Raw genomic sequence first — 20,145 nt, 5'->3', positions numbered from 1 at the left:
GTGGCCGACCCTTCCCAAATCAATTCAGTCTTATAAAATATGGTGCCAAGGAGCTAAGGCTCAGGAATCCTTGAGGAAGAAGAAGCAAAAGGAGAAATGTTAAGAGGACTTGCATGCAGACATCTCTTTTCATAGAAGGAGTCAATTTCCGCCATGTTGTAAGGTTTCTAGTTTCTGGAACTGATGTCATTGGTGCTGGTCAGCATATAGCCTTCCCAAGGAGAAGGAAGTAGAGGCATAGAGAAAGAAGACAGTGTGCACTCTAATAGATCTTTTGTTACAAAAGGAGAAATCAACTTGAGGTAGCCTAAGCCCAGATAAGAGGACTGTGTGGTAAGTTTATATGTAAGTGTGTGAAGGAGCCCACAGGCGGGAAGTGTATGCAGGCCTCCCAAGTACTAGGGCCAGGGTTGGGACACTAGTGAGAATCCAGTCACAGTATGTATATGGGAGTCTGTTTCCCTCTTTCCTGTCCAGAGACCTTCACCAACCCTTCTGCATCCATCTGCTTGACCTTTCATTCCTTCAGTGAGGCTCTCGCCCTTTCGCCTCACCACACACTGGACCATGGCTACAAGGCTTGAGCTAGATTGCCTGTCCTTTCAGGATCCTGGCGTCTTCCCAGGGTTCTCCCTACAAATTCTCAAATGAAAGACGGATTGGACTCAATTGGGTAAGGTTGCTCTGCAGGTTTGGTCAAGTGTCAAACGGGAGTGGTAGGCAGAGATGGCTCCTGGCCAGCCCTTATCCCTGAGGATAGAAGTTGGTGGTGGGCAACTCTTTGAAATGGGGGTCTCGTCTGTGCAGATACCACGAAACTTGCCTTCTCCATAGTGAAGTCCAGGTTAGCAAGCATTTGCCTCTTGCAAGCAAGTCTTTTCCAGTGACCTCTGCCTTGGTGCACAGAGGGCCTGGATGCTCTGCCACGTCTCCCCTCAGCCTCCCAACCTGGCCTCTCCTTTGTCTGTGCCTTCTTCTTTGATAACATCCTTTAAGCTATTTTCCCTCAGAGAACCCAGAAGCTATCCACCTAAAGTCAGTCTCAAAACAAGATTTCTAGTCATCGGATTACAAAAACGGTTTATTGGTTCATTCTAACTGAAGGCAGAGAAGAGAGAGGGGAGCATCTATTTTTATGTCATCCGTTGGTCAAGTTGACAGCACCCAGACTCTGCCATCCCTTCAGCTATATGGGCCTTAGGGAAAAACACATTGAAACCCATTAGATCAGAAGATTTAAACGTTGATTGGTACTTAAGAAAGGCCAGGCTGCAGCTTTGCTGTTGTCATGAGTGCCAACCAGAAGATGAGGTACTGAATTAAAACACAGCAGTGCATACGGCATGACACTCCCAGGGGCAGCTGCCACCCTCAGGATTTTTCAGCAGAAGTTACTAGGGCCCTGCATCCCATGGTTAAGCCAGTAGGGAGCACAGAGCTCAAATAGCAATCAACAAGCTGTCTACTTTGAACTGCAAGAAAAAGGGTAAGGTGGAGAGGGAGCATCCTCAAGTCAGTAGCCCAGTTCTACTTTCCACCCACTTTTCCTCCAGCAAAGAGCTACTAGCGGACTGCCACTGACCTTATACCACAGCTCGTGTTGCTTTTCTTTGTCAATTTCTGCTGATATGAGGATTTAAGGAGGCTCTGTTGTAAAGCTCGTGGCTCGGTGCCTGGGACGTGGTAAGTGTCCAGGAATATATGTTGTTTTCTTGTTTTTTATCAAGTGTCTGTTATGTGCCAAGCCACGTGGGAGGCATTTTACTGATAGTCATTCTAATCCTCAACAACAGCCCTGCAAAATACATCTTGTTAGTTTCATTTGAGGAGAGGGAGGCTCAGAGAGGTAAAGTCACATGTCCAAGGTCAACTGGTATGTAAGGCGCCAGAATCAAGCCAGGCTGGCCAGGCTTCAGAGCCTGTGCCATCGCTGTGGTTTCTAGAGTAAACAGTGTGTGAGCAGACACCCTTCTGTGTAAATGGGACTGGAGCCACCAGGCCAAACAACTCCCTGCTCCACACAACTCTGGGTAATTCATATCTACTGAGTAAACAGATAATTCATATCTACTGAGTAAACAAATTCTGGGCAAGAATTCCCTTGTGTCAACTTGCCTGTTCTAGGAATTCTCAGTATATACATTAGAGCCCATCCAAAACTCCAGTGAGAGGCTGACCTTTCCTGAGATCTGTTCCAAGGGTTTATCTATTAATCAACCGAGGACCTTCCCGTGAGGTGGGGACTCTCCTTTGACATCTCCCTAAGGGTGACTTTTTAGAAGAGTCCAATACACCTGACCCTCCATGTCTCCAAGTAGTTGGGGGAATATAGCTGTCCCATGTCATGGTTCACTGTCTTGACCCCCTCTTCCTCACCCCAGCTTAATTAGCCATCCTTTCTGTGTTCTCACAGCACCATGTGCATGCATCTGTTAGAGCAGCTTGTCACCTGGCCTTTGCCTAAGGCCAGCCTCTCCTACCTCCAGTTTAGAGCAGAATGCTACTTTCTCACCTTGCAGCCCCAGCATTCATCACGTTTCCTGGGACAACAGTAGTAACTGCAGTGATACCATTGTTGACATTTCTTGGGTACTTACTGAACTAGGTACCATTGTGATCTTTACTCTAATGGCAAAGAAACTGAGGCACAAAAAGGCTCATTTACTTCCACAGTCACCAACTCCTAAGTGGTAGAATGGATGTGAATCTAGAGGCTGGAGTCTAGAACCAGGCTTTTAACCAGTTCCCTGTGTCACCACCATGTAGCAAATGTTTAATGTTTGTAAATGGATACATATGGTTGTAATTGCTTGTTTTGAGAATTATTAAATGACCGTGACTTACTAAGTCTGCAGTGATGGCCGTGCTGCGGCTCTTCTGGGATTCTGCTTCTGCCTCTGTGCACTGCATCTCTATGCAAGGTTGCATAGGAGAGGCAGATTTGTGAACATGCATGAGAGAGATACGAATGCAAATTCTGCCTCTCTCCTGAGGAACAGCCTTCTATGGGCAAGTTACTTCAGCATTCTTGGTGTTGCTTTCCTCAACTGAAAAACAGCAATAATAATGGTGCTACCTCATTCAGTGAACTTAGGATGAAGGAGTTAATGTCAAGGGCATAATTAAAGGAAATAATATAAGTACCCATCCTGGACGACAGTTCTCATTCACCAAATAACGCAGACACTGTCATCTCCATTGTCATGGAATCATTGTTTTTCAAACTTCGTAATTGAGAGCATGACTTCCTGTCCGTGGGCAAGGAACTCGGAACCATGTGAAAGACACTAATCACAGGGCTGCAGCACAAAGGCTGAAGTCACCACACTTAGGACAGAGCTGTTTTGACCCATGTGTTTCAGAGGCCTGAAAATCATGACAGAGCTAATGGAGCCTTTGTCCTGTAGTGTACATTGTGGGGTTCAGGGAGCCTGGATGGAGAGAGGACCAGGGGTGTCCATGGTCCTTATCAGCCACCTAATGAGTAGTGGCTCCTAAGTGACCAGTGGGGTCAAAGGTAGAGCAGATGGCTGCTTAACAAGGGCTGATAGGAGACAACAAGAATGCTAAGTACCTGATAGCTAACAAGTACTATGATTTGTTGTTCATTTGGCGTTGAACTTGGCACACGATGGAAATTCATTCATTTATTCAGTGATATTATTCAGCCAGGCACTCTTCTAGACCCAGACAATTAAAAACAACCAAACAAGGTAAAGTCCTCAAGTTCAGGTCCTTTATACTTTCTGTGCATTTTCTCCATCACAACACTTTTCCATCTGGTAGATGAGGGAGTGAAGCTCAGAGAGGTTAAACACCTTGCCTGAGGTCTCGTCCTAAGAGAGTGGTAGACCTAGACTTTGAATCTAAGTCCTTCTTTTTTATTTTATTATTTTAATTTTTATTAGCATATGTTAATTGTAAAAAACATTAGGTTTCATTATGACATCTTCATGCATGTGTATAATGAACTTTAACCATCTTCACCCCATTACTTTCTCCTGCCCTCCACACACCATCTTCTTCCTCTTCCCAAATAGTCCCCCTTCTATTTTCATGTCTCTCTTGTTACTTAGATTGCTCATGTAAGAGAAAGCATGCAATATTTGTCCTTCTGAGTCTGGCTTGTATCAGTGAACACCATCTCCAGTTCCATCCATTTTCCTGAAAATGACATAACTTCTTTCTTCTTTATGGCTGGATAACACTCCATTGTGTATATGACCACATTTTCTTTGTGCACTCATCTGCTGCTTGGCTCCCAGGCAGATTCCATCCCTGGGTTTTTGTAGATTTGCAGGTTGAGTCCAGGTTCTTCTGATGCTAGTGTTTGTTCTTTAGCCACTGTGTGAAACTGCCTATCAGGGAAAGATCAAGTGTGGAATCCCGTGTGTGTATTTAAGAGGGGAAGGGCATTCATAAATTCAGAACTCTTGTCTAGAGACCTGTCACAGCAAGAGTTGCAATCACTGACTTGCATAAACTTTCGTCGCAGCTTCTGTTCATGAGCTCAGTCTGTCATTTTGTTGCTTCAGTCAAATGGATGTGTACCCAGCTCTCTCAACAAATAGAGATTGATAACCAGCTGAAGCTCAGAACCCAGGAAGTCATTCCCAGATGCACCTACGGAGGAACTCCTGGGCTCCTCCAAAGCTGGGCAGGGCAGGTGGGCATTGTGTCCACAGAAATGCTGTGTAACCCTAGAGAGCTAGTGGTCAGGTCCCACTGAGTTTGAACAGAAAAGGTGAAATGCTGCTCAGGCTGTAGAGGACCACACAGTCTGGAGGAAGCTGTGGATTCACTTGTTCAGGCTTTTTTCTTTCTTTGCTGTTTTTGGGGGGAGAGGAGGATTTCAACTCAGGCTTTGTGCTTGCTACGCAGACACTTTACTGCTTGAGCCACACCCCCAGCCCATGTTTTGTCTAGGGTTGCCTCAGACCACAATTCTCCTACCTACACCTCCTGCATAGCTGAGACCACAGGTGTACGCCACAGCACCTGGTTTAGTGGTTGGAGGGGTGGCAGTGCTCCTCGTGACTTTGTCCAGAGCAACCTCGAATTGCAATCCTCTCAGTCTCCACCCCTAGGTAGCTGGATTACAGGCTTGAGCTACAATGCCTGGCCTACTCGGGCCTCTTGGGTACTCGTTTTTCATGGGATGGGAGTTTCCTGGGCAGTATTTCAAACGCCACTGAAAGGGGAAGGGAGGGGGGCCATTGGCTGCTTCCTGGGGCACAAGGAGCCCAGCAGTACTGCAGTGTTCTGGGTCAGGGTCTTGGTGACCTTGGCTGCCTTTGTTTCTGAGAAGCACAGCCGCCACTTTGCTGTACAAGTCTGTGCCTCCGTCTGTCTGTCAGCTGTTCCATTGCCCTCTGATCCTGCTGACATAATCGTGCAATGCAAGGGAATGCAGTCAGCAAGGACATCCTAGGGAGACCTCAGGTGACCCAGACACTAGCCCTGGTTCTGCCTCAACTGGGGGTGGGACCCGGGACAAGTACCTTCCCTCGTCTGGGCTTTCGGGCTTTCCTTTCCCTGTCCACACAATGAGGGGTAGAACTGTATGCTGATATTTCTTGTGAGTCCTTCTGGCTGTAAGTTGTGAGTTTATCTGATTTGTTGTCTTGTAGTGTCTTTTAATTTTCATGCCCTGTATTCAAAACCACATTTTCTCCTGTTTCTCTCTCTCTTTTTTTTTTTTTTTTGGTGTACTGGCATTTGAATTCAGGGCCTCATACTTGCTAGACAGTCATTCTACCAGTGCCACACCCTCAGCCCCTTTTATGTTGGTTATTTTGAGATAGGTCTCACTTTATGCCTGGGCCAGCCTGGCCACGATCTCCTTGTTTGTGCTTCCGCACGTAGCTGGGATGACAGGCAGACATCACTGCACCTAGCCAGTGGGTGAGATGGGATCTTACTCACTTTTTGCCAGAGCTGGCTTCGAGCTGTGATCCTTCTGGGATTACAGGTGTGAACTTCCTGCTCGGCCCATTTTCTGCTCCTTTAGTTCAGTATTCTTTCTGTTGCTTGGTCCTTTGCATCTGACAGCTGTTTGTTTAATTAACGAGTGAGTATGTACAGAAGGAAATAATAGCTGAATGCCTCCACTGGCAGTCTGCTGCTGACATGGGCTGTATGTGCTTTAGTGTAGGTTGCTAAGAGGCTTATGATAACCAGAGTGAAGCTTTGGAATGATGCAGGCACCCAGAGGTCAGTTTCTGAGTTCTCTGGTTACTGCTGCTGTAACTGTATGTCTCTTCTTTTATACATGTGAGATAGAGCGCCTATGGTTTTTAACCTCCTTTTATTAACAATGAAGACTTTTCCATGTCACTAACATTCTCTTGTTTAATTATAGTGGCTGAATCCTGTTCTTACAGCATTTATTTAACTAATCCCTTAAGTATATATTAAGTTCATTCAAGTTTTTCCATATTATAAACAGCATACCTAACCTGGACCTGGTGGTGCATGCCTGTAGTCCCAGCACTCCAGAGGCTCAGACAGCACAGTCATGAATTTGAGGCCATCCTGAGCTACATAGTGAGAACCTATCTCAACTAAACAAAAACAAAACAACAAAAAACATCTGTGAATAACCTATTTTAAAAATGAAAGCATATGGCTTTTGTAACAGGAAAGATGTTTTCCACAAGAAATCTGATTCCTGACACTGTGGGCCTGGCCTGCTTGGTCTGGAACCGCACTTAGTCCAGTCAGGAAGAGGGAGAGAGTGGCCAGCCTGACTCTCACATGCAGAGACCATGGTCACCATCAGTGACATTGTGATTAAATGAGAGAAAAGCAGTTTCCTAACTCCCCTACCCCCAAGCAAGACCAGGAGAAAATATGGGGCCAGGTCATAGGAGAAGAGGGTCCAGCTGGAGATGGGAGCTCCCTCCACCACTGGCCTCAGACAGAGAGCTCATCTCCCTGGTCCTTGGCATATATCCCTACGAGTGAGAATATCAGTAGTATTACTGCTGGTGCTGCCCTTCCACTCAAGCTCAGAAGACGGAAACATGGGAGTGAAAAATGAGATAGCAGGTACAAGATTAATCTGAAGAATTAAAGTCAGTGTTGTGGAGAAGTAAGTTACAGAGTATCTGAGGTTGCTCGCTCATGAGCACTCTTTTTTTTTGGCTTTTTCTTGCCATCCTGGAGTTTGAGTCCAGGGCCTCATACCTTGCTAGCCAAGGGCTGTACCACAGAGTGACCCCCAGCCCCTCTTGTGTGTCCTTTATCTTTGGAATTCACAGTTCGAGAGTAAATGGTGGTGTTTCAGGAAGTCCTCACCTTAAACACTGCTGTATTCAGAAGGAGCAAGGCAGCAATTCAATCCTATAATATTTGCATGCTTTTCTGTTTTTAATTCTTGCCAGATGTAGACTGGCAGTGAGTCCAGAGTGTGAGTGCCTTCTGATAGAGGTAGCTCTGTTCTTGTCTCCCTTCTAGACAAAGAATTCTTGAAGGAAAAGGAGAAGTTAGAAATAGAGTTAGCAGCGGTGCGGACTGCGAGTGAAGACCATCGGAGACACATTGAGATCCTGGACCAGGCTTTGAGCAACGCCCAGGCCAGAGTCATCAAACTGGAAGAGGAGGTGAGACAAGGCCAGGGACTTGGGGCCAGCAGGGAGGGAGGCCGAGCCCGGTGTTCTGCAGTTCCTTTCCTAACCCAGCTACTTAAACCACAGCCAACTCCAAGGAGCTGACACAGGGGAGGGCTGTGGGGACTCCCAGGTAAAAATGCACAAAGTCAGACTTTATAAACCCAGAGCCAGCAGAGCATGAAAGGCGCACGTGGGTCCCATCAGCAAAGAGCACCCAGTCCTCAGCCATCGGTAGGAAACCAAGGGACAGACTTGGTTTCCTATGTAAAAGAGACCAACGGTCTTTCAAAAGTAGTTCAGTTGCTGTGTCTTCAGCTCCCAGGCACATGGGAAGTCTGATCGTGGGGTGGGCCTAGCATAGAGGTTAGCAGATCCAAACCCGTTTCCAGAAGTTGCCTTGGCTGTGCAGTGCTCCAGTGCAGGAGCTCATGATCCTACTCCAGCATTATGGATTTAGTCCTTTCTAATGAAATCAACCCTTTGGTCTAACTGTTGGGGGGTAGACTCACTTTCCCTTTAAGCCTGGCTGAAGAATGACCATTTCTGAGGCCAGGCTGGGGGTCTGTGCTGTGGAGGAGGAGAGGCGGAGCCAGGCAGACAGAGGCCTGGGCCACACCTTCAGCTCCCTGTGAGGGTGGTTGGCACCTCCGTGTAATCCAGGCCAATCCACTGTAGAAAGGCAGCGTTCCAAGCCTGAAAGAGGCGTGAGTGAGGTAGTCTACATCAGTACTTCGCTTGATGCCTGGCACACAGAAAACAGCAATGCCGTCAACCCGACTGTCATTATAGAACAAAGGTTGTTCCTCCAGCGAATACCTGAGCTTTAACTGCAGGGCGACACAGCACGAGAGGAAGGATTTTACATAAATGAGGGCCTTGCCCCTTTGCGGCCTTTTGAACCCTGCAAATCCCATGTGGAAACTGTGATTTTGACACCAGCAGGAAGATCCCAGACAGCAGTCGAGAGCATCTTCTTTTTGCCTCAGACAGACCTTAGCCCCTTGAGGACAAGAGGTCCACTCTGAGGAATGGAGGTCTGGACTGCATGTCATTGTCATCACTGAAGTCAAGTCCTGAGGCTCCTTCTCCATGGAAAATTATAATTTATAAAGTCTCTTAGTTGTAATGTTCCTATAAAAGTAAAAGTTATGAGCTCCTTAAAGAAGGGCTCTTTCTAACCACCCCTACAGTCTTTCCTTATTGTCGTTTTTATGTAACATCTTTGTTTGGATGAATGGAGCTCTTCCAAAACGTCTCATGTGTCTGGCTTCCAGTCTCACTCCTTGTTCTAATTAATCATGCTCTTGAAGAGTCTTAATTCAGTCCAGATGACTTACACTGAGCATTTACTCAGCTTATCGTGGTGGTTAGGAGTGGACTCTAGAGCCATGTTGCTGAAAGTGGGGTGTAGAGGCTCCATGAAGTACCAGCCGTGTGACCTTCAGCAAGTCACCTAGCCTTTTCTTCCTCACTTTTCTCATCTTTGCTAATATATTTATTGCTGTAACTGGGGTTTGAACTCAGGTCCTTGTGTTTGCTAGCAAGGCACTCTACCACTTGAGCCACTGCACCAGCCTCTTTTTAAAATTTTTTGAGATAGGGTCTCGCCGTATGTCAGGGCCAGAATTGCTGTGACTTAACTATTTATTCTTTCCTGAGAAGCTGAGATGACAGGCACACACTACCATGCCCAGCCATTGGTGAAATGGGGTCTTGTGAACTTTGTGCCCAGGCTGGCCTAGAACTGCAAACATTCCAATCTCTGCTTCCCAAGTAGCTAGGATTATAGGCATGCACCACAGCACCTGGCTACTTTTCTCATCAATTAAATAGGATAAGAAGGAACTTTTCCTCTTTTGTCACTGGTGGGATTAAATGAGAAACTACACGTGAAACCTAATGCTCTGACAATGTTGGCTGATAGAATGACTGTTATAAGCCATCCTCATCGTGATAAATGCCTTGGTAGACCTAAGGTTGATACAGAGGTGAAGGAGACAGACCCATGCTTTCAAGAACCTTGCAGTTGCTTAGGGACAATATTCATTCATTTAACTAACACATATTGGGTACCTACTGGAACCAGACATTGTTCCATGCATGTGAACACACTGTTCATTCTGCCCAGCAAGGACTACAAAAGGCCAATCTCCTGGTGGCTGCACACTCAGAAAACTGAATACCGTGTAAGGAATGGTGAGTGATGTGTCTGCACTCAACATCACCCAACATCTGATCTGATGGAGCTTCTAAAAGGCACAGGATCCTGACAGGCAGGCTTATTAAACTGAATTGAACAAGCAAAAGCACAATGAATAAAAGGTTCAGATATGAAATGATCCCAAATCTGTCCAGTTGCTGTGCCTTCCATTCTATTCCACTGACTTCAGATGAAACAGGGTGCAGTTTAACTCAGGGTTGTGCCTGCCCGTCACAAACCTGGGCAGCACACTGCTAGATCACCAGCACGTGCTGACTTGCCAGTGTGATCATGAGTCACCTCCAAGGCATCTGCTCACCCAGGTGCACAATGACAGGAAATAGCCTCAGTGACTGCTATTTCCGAGGACCAGATGGAGTAAATGCCTGAGTTTTGGTACCAATCAGTTCCCAGAAAGCTAGAAAGGTGCCTGGATTTGTGAACATGGGCCTGACTCCAAACTGAAGAGAAAACCACGTCTGAGGATAAGAGTTTAAAGTTGTTGGTCTTGATGTGACTTTTCATTAAGTCCTTTTAACCTGAATTTCCATGTCCTCAGTCACCGTGCTGGGTGATCATCGTGCTCTTCCTGTCTCTTCAGCAGAGATCACTACTCAGCTATAAAGCACTCTGGAATCTCCAGGAGAAAGTTACTCCATAAGGATCTGTAATAAGGACAGTTTTCTGTTTATTCACAGACACACAAGTAGGTACACCAGCACACTTACATATGTGAGTTCTCTATTATAAAAAGTAATTTATATTTATTATAGAAAATTTGAACATGTACTCTTTGTACAGAAATTACTCTTCTGCCATATAGACAAACATGGTAAATGTTTCCGCTCTCTCCTCACAGTCTTTTTTCATAGATCCATACATAGGCAGGTATAGTTGTATCATGATATGAAACTCTGTATTTTCCAGATTCTGTGGCCCATGTCTGTAACCCTAGCCACTTGGGAGGCTGAGATTGGGAGGATCACAGTTCAAACCCAGCTTAAGCAAATAGTTCTCAAGATCACCATCTCCAAATTAACCAGAGCAAAATGGACTGGAGGTGTGGCTCAAGCAGTAGAGCACCTGCTTTGGAAGCACGAAGTCCTGAGTTCAAACCCCAGTTCCACAAAAAAAAAACAAAAACTCTTCATTAGACTCATTTCTTATGCCTACAAATCAAGCACTGAGCTCAAAGCTGTACAAATTACCAAAAGCAGGTGCCCTGGGAGGGTTTCATGCATATTTCCTGGCCACTTTAGGTATAACTGATGGTCTTTATATAAACCTTTTCTGTTTCAGTACATCTGAGGGAAGGGAGGAGGGTGGTGGGTGCACCTGCAGTCTAAACAGAATCTCCAGGTAGTCTGAGCCCCACCTCCACCCCAGCAGTGAGAACCCTGGTCACAATTCTGCGCTCTTTTTCTCTTGTCTGCTCAGCTACGGGAGAAGCAAGCATATGTGGAGAAAGTTGAGAAGCTGCAGCAGGCCCTGACCCAGCTGCAGTCCGCATGTGAGAAGCGAGAGCAGATGGAGCGCAGACTGCGGACCTGGCTGGAGAGGGAGCTGGATGCACTGAGGACCCAGCAGGTGAGGGGCCAGGAAGGGCGGCAGAACCAGACACATTCATTCTGTAAATGCATGGGCAGCCCCTTAAGGGCCAGCCATGGTGCTCTGCAATGAGTTTTCAGGCAGTGAGGAGTCCCTGTCCTCAGACACCCATAGAGCCACCAGTGGGGATCTGGTGGTGCCCTCCCTGTGGAGAGGCTGTCCTCAGAGAGAAAGAGAGAGGGTGACTTGAGGCTGGGGAGAGGGGAATGCACTCAGTTGGCTTCGCAGAGGGGCATGTGAGCTGGACTTTGAATGGTGGACTTGTTGGGCATTCAGGGGCAAACTATAGTTAAGGCAAAGGTAAAGGAGAGGGTGTGTAATGCCAACAAGTCCGGGGCAGCTGGGTGCAGCTACTTGAGGAGTGCCCCGTGGGGTGCTGGAGAGAGGCAGTGGCGTGTTTGTGGAAAGCATTTGCTCAAGTGGAGAGAATGAGCTTTGTCCTGTGGTCAACAGAGAACCAGTACCTCAGAGGGCTTTGTGTGTGTGTGTGTTTCACTTTTTAAAAACTGAGTTTTATCCAGGAAACAGTAGCGAAGTGAATGTCTTATGGGGGACGGGTGTGAGAGGCTCCTATGGCCCCAGTCTTCCAGAGTAATAACCACCTACCCCCAACACAACTCAAGAGTATCCACTGTCTGGACATCTTCCTCCAGCACCTCAGTCTCCAGGCTGTGCCTTTCTCACAACCAGCCAGATCTAGTCCTCTTCTTGCTGGGCACTGAGTACGAGTGAAGAACGCCCAGCTTGCTCTTGCTGAGGACACACAGGTCAAAGTTGCTTCCAGACCCCTGGTCATTGGAGATGCCAGCTCAATGGCCTCACTCACCAGCTTTTTGGTTTTGTCCTTCTCTGTACCTGGCCTGAACATATCTTCAAACACAGTATTGCTGCCAGGAAGCCAGAGCCCATGGTGACAGAAGGCAACTTATTAGTTGGTCTGTGAGGATAGATGCTGTGGAAATGAGGTCCAGTAACCTTCTGTTCCTAAACTAGGCCTGCCCCAGTAACATCGATGCCTGGGATGTGCCTCAGCATCAGATAGGCCGTCAGGACTCTGGGAAGCCATCCAGTAGAGCTCATGTTGGAAGGAATGAGCTGGGTTGTCATGACTGTGTCTGCAGCTGTCCCAGAACCACAGTAATACATGTCAGGAGATACAAAGTGAATTTTGAACAATTCTTGTCAGCAACAACCATGCCTTCAGTTGCTCTTGTATCTGCTCCAAGAACTGTGCCATCCTTAGACAGGCCATGCCACAACAGTAGTGCCCATTTTCCAGGCTTTTGGAGGCTTGTACTCCTTCTTTGCAAAATCAGCTTCCAAGATGACATTCCATGGCAGTCATCAAAATAGAAGCTTCCTCTTGGTGGCTCATCCACTGGCACAGCCAATCTTCCCAAGAAAGTATTTCCAGACTGGGGACAGAGCAAACCTCAGAGGTTTTTAAGTTGGAGAGGAACAGAGGATCGGGCAAGAGCCTCTAAGGTCTGGAGGGCAGGTGGTGGGGTCAGGGAGGCCATTGTGAAGGTTGTTAGTGGGTCTAGGGTGTAGTGACAGTGGTGGTCCATGGAAGAACTGAAGGAAAGAGTGAATAAGGGAATGATCACTGAGTTTACTTGTGTAAATAAAGGAATCCAGGACCACACTAGGAAGTGACACTGCCTCTCCTCTGCTAGTAAGAGCTGATAACGGGACCCAGTGATGATTAAACACAGACCAGAACATTCCCCGTGTGCCTCAACAAAGAGAGAATTCCTGCCTGGAAGGCCATTGCAGACTTCTCAAAGGCTCTTGACTTGTCCATCACCCACCAGAATGGTGGCAAAGCCCTGACTGCGGCTGATGAAGGGTGTGCTCTAAATTGGGTACCAGGGAAATGCCAGGCAGGCTCCATGGAATTATTTCCTGGATAGGCTGTAGTGGTTGTCACTGAACACTCGAAAACACTTACAAGTGTTCACTCAGGCAAGCTCAGCCCTCCTGCATGGCAGGCCTATTCAGTTCCTGGGGGTGTGCGCATTTGGCTAAAGAAGAAGGTGTGTGTTACCAAGGTTGCCCAGAAAATTAAACTTATCCTGACCTCCCACCACCTTGGCTCTGTTGCTGGCTGGTGAGAGGAAGGGTGTGTCTTTCTCTGGTCTTCTGATCCTTATAACCTGTGCCACATCCACTGGCCTCAAGTGAGGCTGCCATCTGTTCTCTGCTACTCAGATATTGAGGTCTTAGTGCCCCCAATGTGAGGGCAGGGCTTCTCTGGTAAATGGGCACATCTCCATTTTTACAGCCAAAAAGAATGTTCTTTTCCTGTTAATGTGCTATCCACACCCTGCCATAAGAGTACTTATAATTGTCTCTTAAACCAGACTCAACTCTGTTGTTTTTGACCCTTGTATGTCAAGAAGAAAGGATCTGAATTTGAAGAATACCGTGATTGCCACAGAGATAGGCAGCTCACAGCCTGCTTACCCAGCCCCATGCACGCTTACCTCATTGTGCCTCACACCAGCAAGAGCAGTGCCCTTGTGTTTACAGGCCATGACAGAGGCTCACACTGGAGAGCACCAGTGTCAGGGATGAGTCTCCCGGGGAGACTGTCCTACTTGCACTTTGAGGTTTTCTTCAGGAACTGAGAGCAGAGCCATAACAGGGCATGGCTGACCTGAGACCAGAGCTGAACAGAACTTGGATGTTCACCATCTCTTTACAAATAATATTAGTTTTTTTTAATGAGAGTATAATTTGTACTCTGTGATGATAAATACACTCAGATTGTCCTGTTACCCTTGCCTACTCACTGAAAAGATAAATATTATTATGTTTTGCTTTAATACTTCTTTATTTCTAATTTTGATGGTGAGACCATACATTATTATTCTACGATGAGAAAAGATAAAAATGTTATCACAAAGAAAAAAGTTCACCAAAAAAAGCATCTTGTTTTTCAGCTAGATGTGGTGATTCCCAGCATTGGAAGACTGAGGCGAGTTCAAGACTAGTCTGAGTTGCTTGGTGAGACCCTGTCTCAAAAACCAAAGCATAACAATGAAGTCCTGAGTTTTCCCAGGGCCGTGGAGCAGATACAGTGAAGAGCAGCATCTGACCACACTCCAGTCTGGAGCCTGTGGACTATTGTGGGACCAGCTCCACCAGCTTCCCCCAGGGAGGACTCAGAGTCCACTCTGGAACGCAGGGTCACCTGAGAAACTGGGTCTTTCCCTGTCCCCATTCATCCTTGTGCAGCCATGCATGTGCCTGCCTCTTCTTGGCACAGATGCATGTGGGAAGAGCTCTCAGCCCACAGCACACCCTGCTCCTTCACTCCTGTGGCACGCAGGCATGTATCTTTAGAAACCATGCTGTGGTCCCACTGTAGCAAAGCCCAGGGTCATCTCTGTCCTCAGCAGAGCAGTGACCAGCCATCCAGTCTTACTGCTTCCCAAAAGCATGATTCTGAAGAGACCCGAGAATGTAGCTTAGAGTACTTTTGGATTGGCATCACACACAGGGTTCTGCCCTGACACTGATCCCTGGACACGGGAGTCTCCCCTTGGCCATATGACACAGAGTGAGGTCAGTACTCCACAAGGTGTCAGGAAGGTGCGGGGACAGGAGACAAGAATGCTGATTCGCAGCATGGGCTCCCGGGTGAGGCCCATGAGGGTGAAATGCTCCCCTACCCGGGAGTAGCTGTGGGTAAGAAACCTGCAATTCCTCAGCTATAAGCAACATGAGGAGAATAAATTATTCTTCTCATACTTGTCACTGCAGCTAGGAGAATCTGCACACAGTGCTTTTCATAGTCCCTGACATGTCACAATTGGTGAAGAAATGACTTCTGTTCTTACTCCCATTTCTACTGTCGTGAGCATTCCTCTCCCAAACTCTTCACTTACCCCACTTTTCCAGTGCACAAAGAGTGACAGAAGTGTGGCTGATTGCAGAGGGTAAGAAAGAAAGGATAGGGCAGGTGAACAGGACTAGCAGGAGAGATGCTTAGACACAGACCTGATCATTTTGTCATCTCCACCATGGAAGGGGATGTAGCACTTCAGCATCATTGGGAACTGGGAAGGAAACAAATGAGGAAGCAAATAAAAAGGAGGGGATTTACATTTTTAAGGACTCAAAATTTTACTTTTCTTTGTTTACAAAGAGCTCAAAGAAGTTTTCATTTCTGGTGTTCACAGTAGTCCTGTGAGGAAAACAGAGAAGGTGGGGAAGTCCTAGAAGAGGAAAATGAGGTGGTGGGAGTTACGGGGCCAGGCCACAGTCACGCAGCTCTTTAGGATTTCCTTGATGTGAGCATTTCAAGGACAAAGACTTTACGTTGTGTTTCCCACAGTGTATCCAGCACATGTTCATGGGTCGTCAGTACCTGCAGTCTGGATGCTGTCTTGCTTGCCCCCAAGTTGGATTTTCTCCACACTGTATCTGCACACTGGGACTTCGAAATTCACAGTTATTAAATAACTTAGTCTCGGTTGCCTGAATTAGGGGCCTGTGAAGAGTTGTTATGATCTCGTGGGGGTCAAGAGGATTCTGCAGGGCTGCAGGTGTGGCTCAAGTGTTGGGGCTGCCCAGCAAGTGCAAGGCTCTGTGATCAAACCCCAGTACCTCAAAAAGAAAAGAGGATTCTGCAAAAATAAGCTGCTGAAATGGTAACAGAAGAGATTTAGACATGACAAGCACAGCCAGCAGCTTACTGAAACTGCAGGAGCTCTTTCTTGGAGAGTTTCTAAAAATAGGAGCTTCTCATTTAGGTGGCCTGGTTCATCTGTCCCTGTCCAGATGGGTTAATGACTTCTGTACGGTCAAATGAGGACTGGTACATTCCTTCTGCTGTATTTTTACTTGTCTTGGTCTCTGGCAGGCTGCCACTTCCTATATTAACATACATTTGGAGCTTTAAAAAAACTGAATAGAAGCATTGGTTGCAAAAAGCTTGTCAGCTTCCTGGGTAGGTTGGACTCCATCCATGCAGCTCAGTTGCCCAGCTGTTGTCTGAGTGATTCTCTGGTTCTTTTCTTAATCCAGGATATTGTTGACTCTGAGTAAAGCATTCCAATGGCTCTCACCTTGCAATAAGCTCTGCATTAAAATTTGTGACCCCTGAATGACATGAGGGAAGCATGTGCCAGATAGCCAGGATGAAATCACCTCTCAGGTGTAAAGGAGCCTGGCCCACATCCAGACTGGGCCCCTGCCCCCGAGTCCCAGCGATAAGCTGTCTCTGCTGCTGCCCTCAAATCAGAACCTCCTTGACACCCCCATCCCCGCCATGTCTTGCCTTTTAGAGGGAACAGTGTGTCTGAGTTGGAAGGACAAGGTCTGAATTGTGAATGCCTTCGGCTGTGCACAGTCCAGATGACAGGGAAGAAAAAGAAGTGCTGAGAAAGGAGCTCGCCATGATTAGCCATCCCCTTTCAGATGCATTACCTCATCTGTTTCTCATTCTCTCTTCTAATTAATGGGACAGGTTCCAATTCCTCCACCACAGATGAGAGCTTGAGCGTGCGTATTAGGGCCTCTCACCCCCACTTCCTGGGCCTTTCCATTTTATTCCCCAGTCCCATTGAAACAAATCTGCAATCTACAAAACTACAATCCATTCCTTGAATACTGGACGATGTGCTCTCAACTAGGAAGCTGAGATGTAATTCCCACTCTTGCCTTGTTGTAAATTAACTGTGTGGCCTTGGGCAAGCCACTTCTCCTCCTGCTAAGACCTTATGCTGTGGAGCCAGGCCAGGGTTTGAATCCTGACTCTACCCTGGTTTGGCAGAGAGGTGTGGAATGGCTCATTTGGCATCTCGGGATGGCTCATTTAGCTTCTCCCTGTAAAACTGGGGTCTTGTCTGTTTACAGAGCTGTGTGAGTATCAAGTGGGCAGGAGGAAAGTGGAGGTGGTGAGGTGCTGGGGTCACTCACTGCAGACCAGACCCATTGCAGAGACAGAGCTCAGGCCCGACCGTGCGTGCTCTGTGCAGTGAGCTGTGCAGAGCCACAGTGTCCCCGGTGTGGTCATTTCGAGCATCAAGATGTTATTGCTGCTTTTCCAGAGACACGGAAATGGCCAGCCTGCCAACATCCCCGAGCGCAGCGCCCCAGCCCTCATGGAACTGGTGCGGGAGAAGGAGGAGCGGATCCTGGCGCTGGAGGCGGACGCGACCAAGTGGGAGCAGAAGTACCTGGAGGAAAGCACCATCCGTCACTTTGCCATGAGTGCTGCAGCCTCAGCGGTGGCCGAGAGGTAAGACAAAAGCACTGGAAACAAGGTTAAATCGAGCAGGGCTCAGTCCAAGGAGGTTCAGAGACAGCCCAGGGAGAGAGGCCATCCAAGGGTAGTTTGCTAAAGGCTGTGGTGCTAGTTGGATAGCAATTCCCGGGGATAACTGGCAATATGCACCTTCTCTTTGGTTACAAAATTCTGCTTTAGACGTTTACCTTAAGGAAATCATCATGAGTGCCTAAAGAGGTATGCCCAAGGGTGCTGTTGAAAATATCAACACACTCAAAACAGCCTAGAGTCCAAGAGGAGAAGATTAATTTAGTAATTTAAATCCACACAAGAATGGTGTTACAAAAGTACATTTTATGAGTCTTTTTAAACTCGGGGGCAGCCCTGAGAGTAGGAACTGTTTTTACTCTCATTTTATAAGTGAAGGCTGAGAGATACACAGAAAAAGAAAAAGGAGTAGAGCAGAAGCTGCAGAGGGATTCGGCCTTGTTGGTGAGATTTAGGCCATACATCTGTCATGGTGGCCCTGGGTGTTCCCTCTCGTAGAAGTCACACTGTGCCAGGCACTTGCGTGCAAGGCGGCCCCTTCCATCACTGCCTGTGGTCCAGGACAAGTCCCTCCAGGCTGGTTAAGAGCAGGGAAACACCACAGTCTCTGGCTGAGGACACACAGCCCTCATGGCAATGTGAATGGGGCCCTTTGTGTGTCCTTGCTGTTTCAGCCTCTCTGGAATGATCAGATTAGGTATTTTTAAAATCATTATTAGTGTAAAAATTATTTTAAATTATTTGATTAGTGTACATTAGTTGTACAAAGTGAGATGTTTCATTATGATATTTCCATATATATTATATATATAGTGTACTTTCATCATATTCACCCCCTCTATTATTTATCCCCTTTCCCCCAACCCCCTGCATTGTATTTTTAACTCTCTTTAAAAATTTAAATGGGTTTCATTATGATTTTGTGTGTGCGAGGTACTGGGGTTTGAACTCGGGGCTTTGTACTTGCTAGGCAGATGTTCTATCACTTGAGCCACACCTCCAGCCCTTTTTTGCTCTGGTTGTTTTTGAGATGGGGGGGTCTCACTTTTTGTGCAGGTGGGCTGGACTGCAATCTTCCTATTATAGGGTTCTCGCAGTAGCTAGGATGACAGGCACACATCACCAAATCCAGCTTTTTTTCCGTTGTGATGGAAATCAGCCTCACACTATAGCTTGGAGTGATAGCATCATACCACTGTGCCCAGCTATTGGTTGATACAGAGTCTCACAAAGTTTTTGCCTGGACTGGCCTCGAACCATGATCCTCTTGATCTCAGCCTCCCAAGTAGTTAGAATTACAGGCATGAGCCACTGGTAACCAACTCATTATGAACTTTTCATTTCATTATACAGTGTACTTTGGTCATATTCTTCCTCCACACTCTCTTTTCCCACTCTCACCCACTGGTTTTCCCCCACCTCCAAATAGTCCCCCTTTTATGTTCTTGTCCCTTTTTTTTAGATCTAGATTTCACATACGAGAGAAAACATTTGTTATCTGACTTTCTGAGTCTGACTTTTTGCTTAGCGTGATAATCTCCAGTTCCATCCATTTCCCTACAATGGCACAGCAACACTCCATGGTGTGTATATAGCACACTTTCTTTATACATTCATCTGTTGATGGAATTCTGTTTGGGATCCTGGGCCCAAGGGAATGAAAGGGACTGGAATGTACAGTCATGGCTGAACAGTCTGAGCATAGACCTGTGGTGGCCACAGGGAGGGTAGGAGGTTAGTAGAACCATGTAGACCCCAAACCAATCACCTACTCATAGATTCCAGGCCCAGCCTCCTTCACCATCCTCACTCAAGAGGAAATGTCTTTTCCCAGAAGATGGAAGTTCCATGGATTTTCCCTGGCCCTGCTGTTCTCTTCTCTGCATGTCTGCAGTCCTGGGTGGATGGAGTCTTTTTTCACTATGTCTCCCTCTGCTCTCTTCTTTGATTCCACATGTATTTATTAAACATCTGATAAGCTGTGGGTGCTCCCCCCAATAGCCTGCCCCTTTCCACAGTCAGAGAGAGGGTGAGGAATGTTCAGATATTTAGCTCCAATCTAATGTTTTTTCCAAAGAACGAAAACCTCCTCTTGAATTTCAGTATTGCTTTTCTAATGATGTAAGGGTGAAAGGAATGAAGCATTTTTCTTTTCTCTCTCTTTACCTCCCTCCCTCCCTCACTTCCTTCCTTCCTTCTTTCCTTCCTTCCTTCCTTCCTTCCTTCCTTCCTTCCTTTGTCTTGGTATGCAGCCAGGCTGCCCTGGAATTCCTTATGTAGGCCAGGCTTTCCTTGAAGTCTCAATTCTCCTACCTCTGCCAGCATTTTGCCCAGCAAAATGAAGCATTTTAAGAAAGGTTGAAATTCTGAGTTCCCATCCAAATGCAAAGTGGCTGTGGATAACTGATAAAAATGTCTATTTTCAGCCATTAGTCCTG

At 46.8% G+C, this 20,145-nt stretch overlaps 1 protein-coding gene and 1 pseudogene across 7 annotated transcripts in view; one reads left to right on the top strand and one right to left on the bottom strand.

The window, feature by feature from the left end:
• Positions 1-20,145, top strand: part of Amotl1 (angiomotin like 1) — a 144,548-nt gene that overhangs the window by 111,405 nt on the left and 12,998 nt on the right. For all 7 annotated transcript variants that reach the window (XM_074066880.1, XM_074066881.1, XM_074066886.1 and 4 more), the window contains 3 exons: positions 7,459-7,604; positions 11,251-11,400; positions 17,481-17,671. In XM_074066880.1, coding sequence (XP_073922981.1) covers positions 7,459-7,604; positions 11,251-11,400; positions 17,481-17,671 — 487 coding nt within the window. The remainder of the gene's footprint in view (positions 1-7,458; positions 7,605-11,250; positions 11,401-17,480; positions 17,672-20,145) is intronic.
• Positions 12,024-15,479, bottom strand: LOC141416883 (proteasome subunit beta type-7 pseudogene; annotated as a pseudogene).

The sequence above is a fragment of the Castor canadensis genome, chromosome 2 (genome assembly GCF_047511655.1).
Source record: "Castor canadensis chromosome 2, mCasCan1.hap1v2, whole genome shotgun sequence".
Lineage (NCBI taxonomy): Eukaryota > Metazoa > Chordata > Mammalia > Rodentia > Castoridae > Castor > Castor canadensis.
The sequence above is the reverse complement of the archived record's forward strand: the minus strand, read 5'-3'. Positions and strand labels throughout refer to the sequence as shown.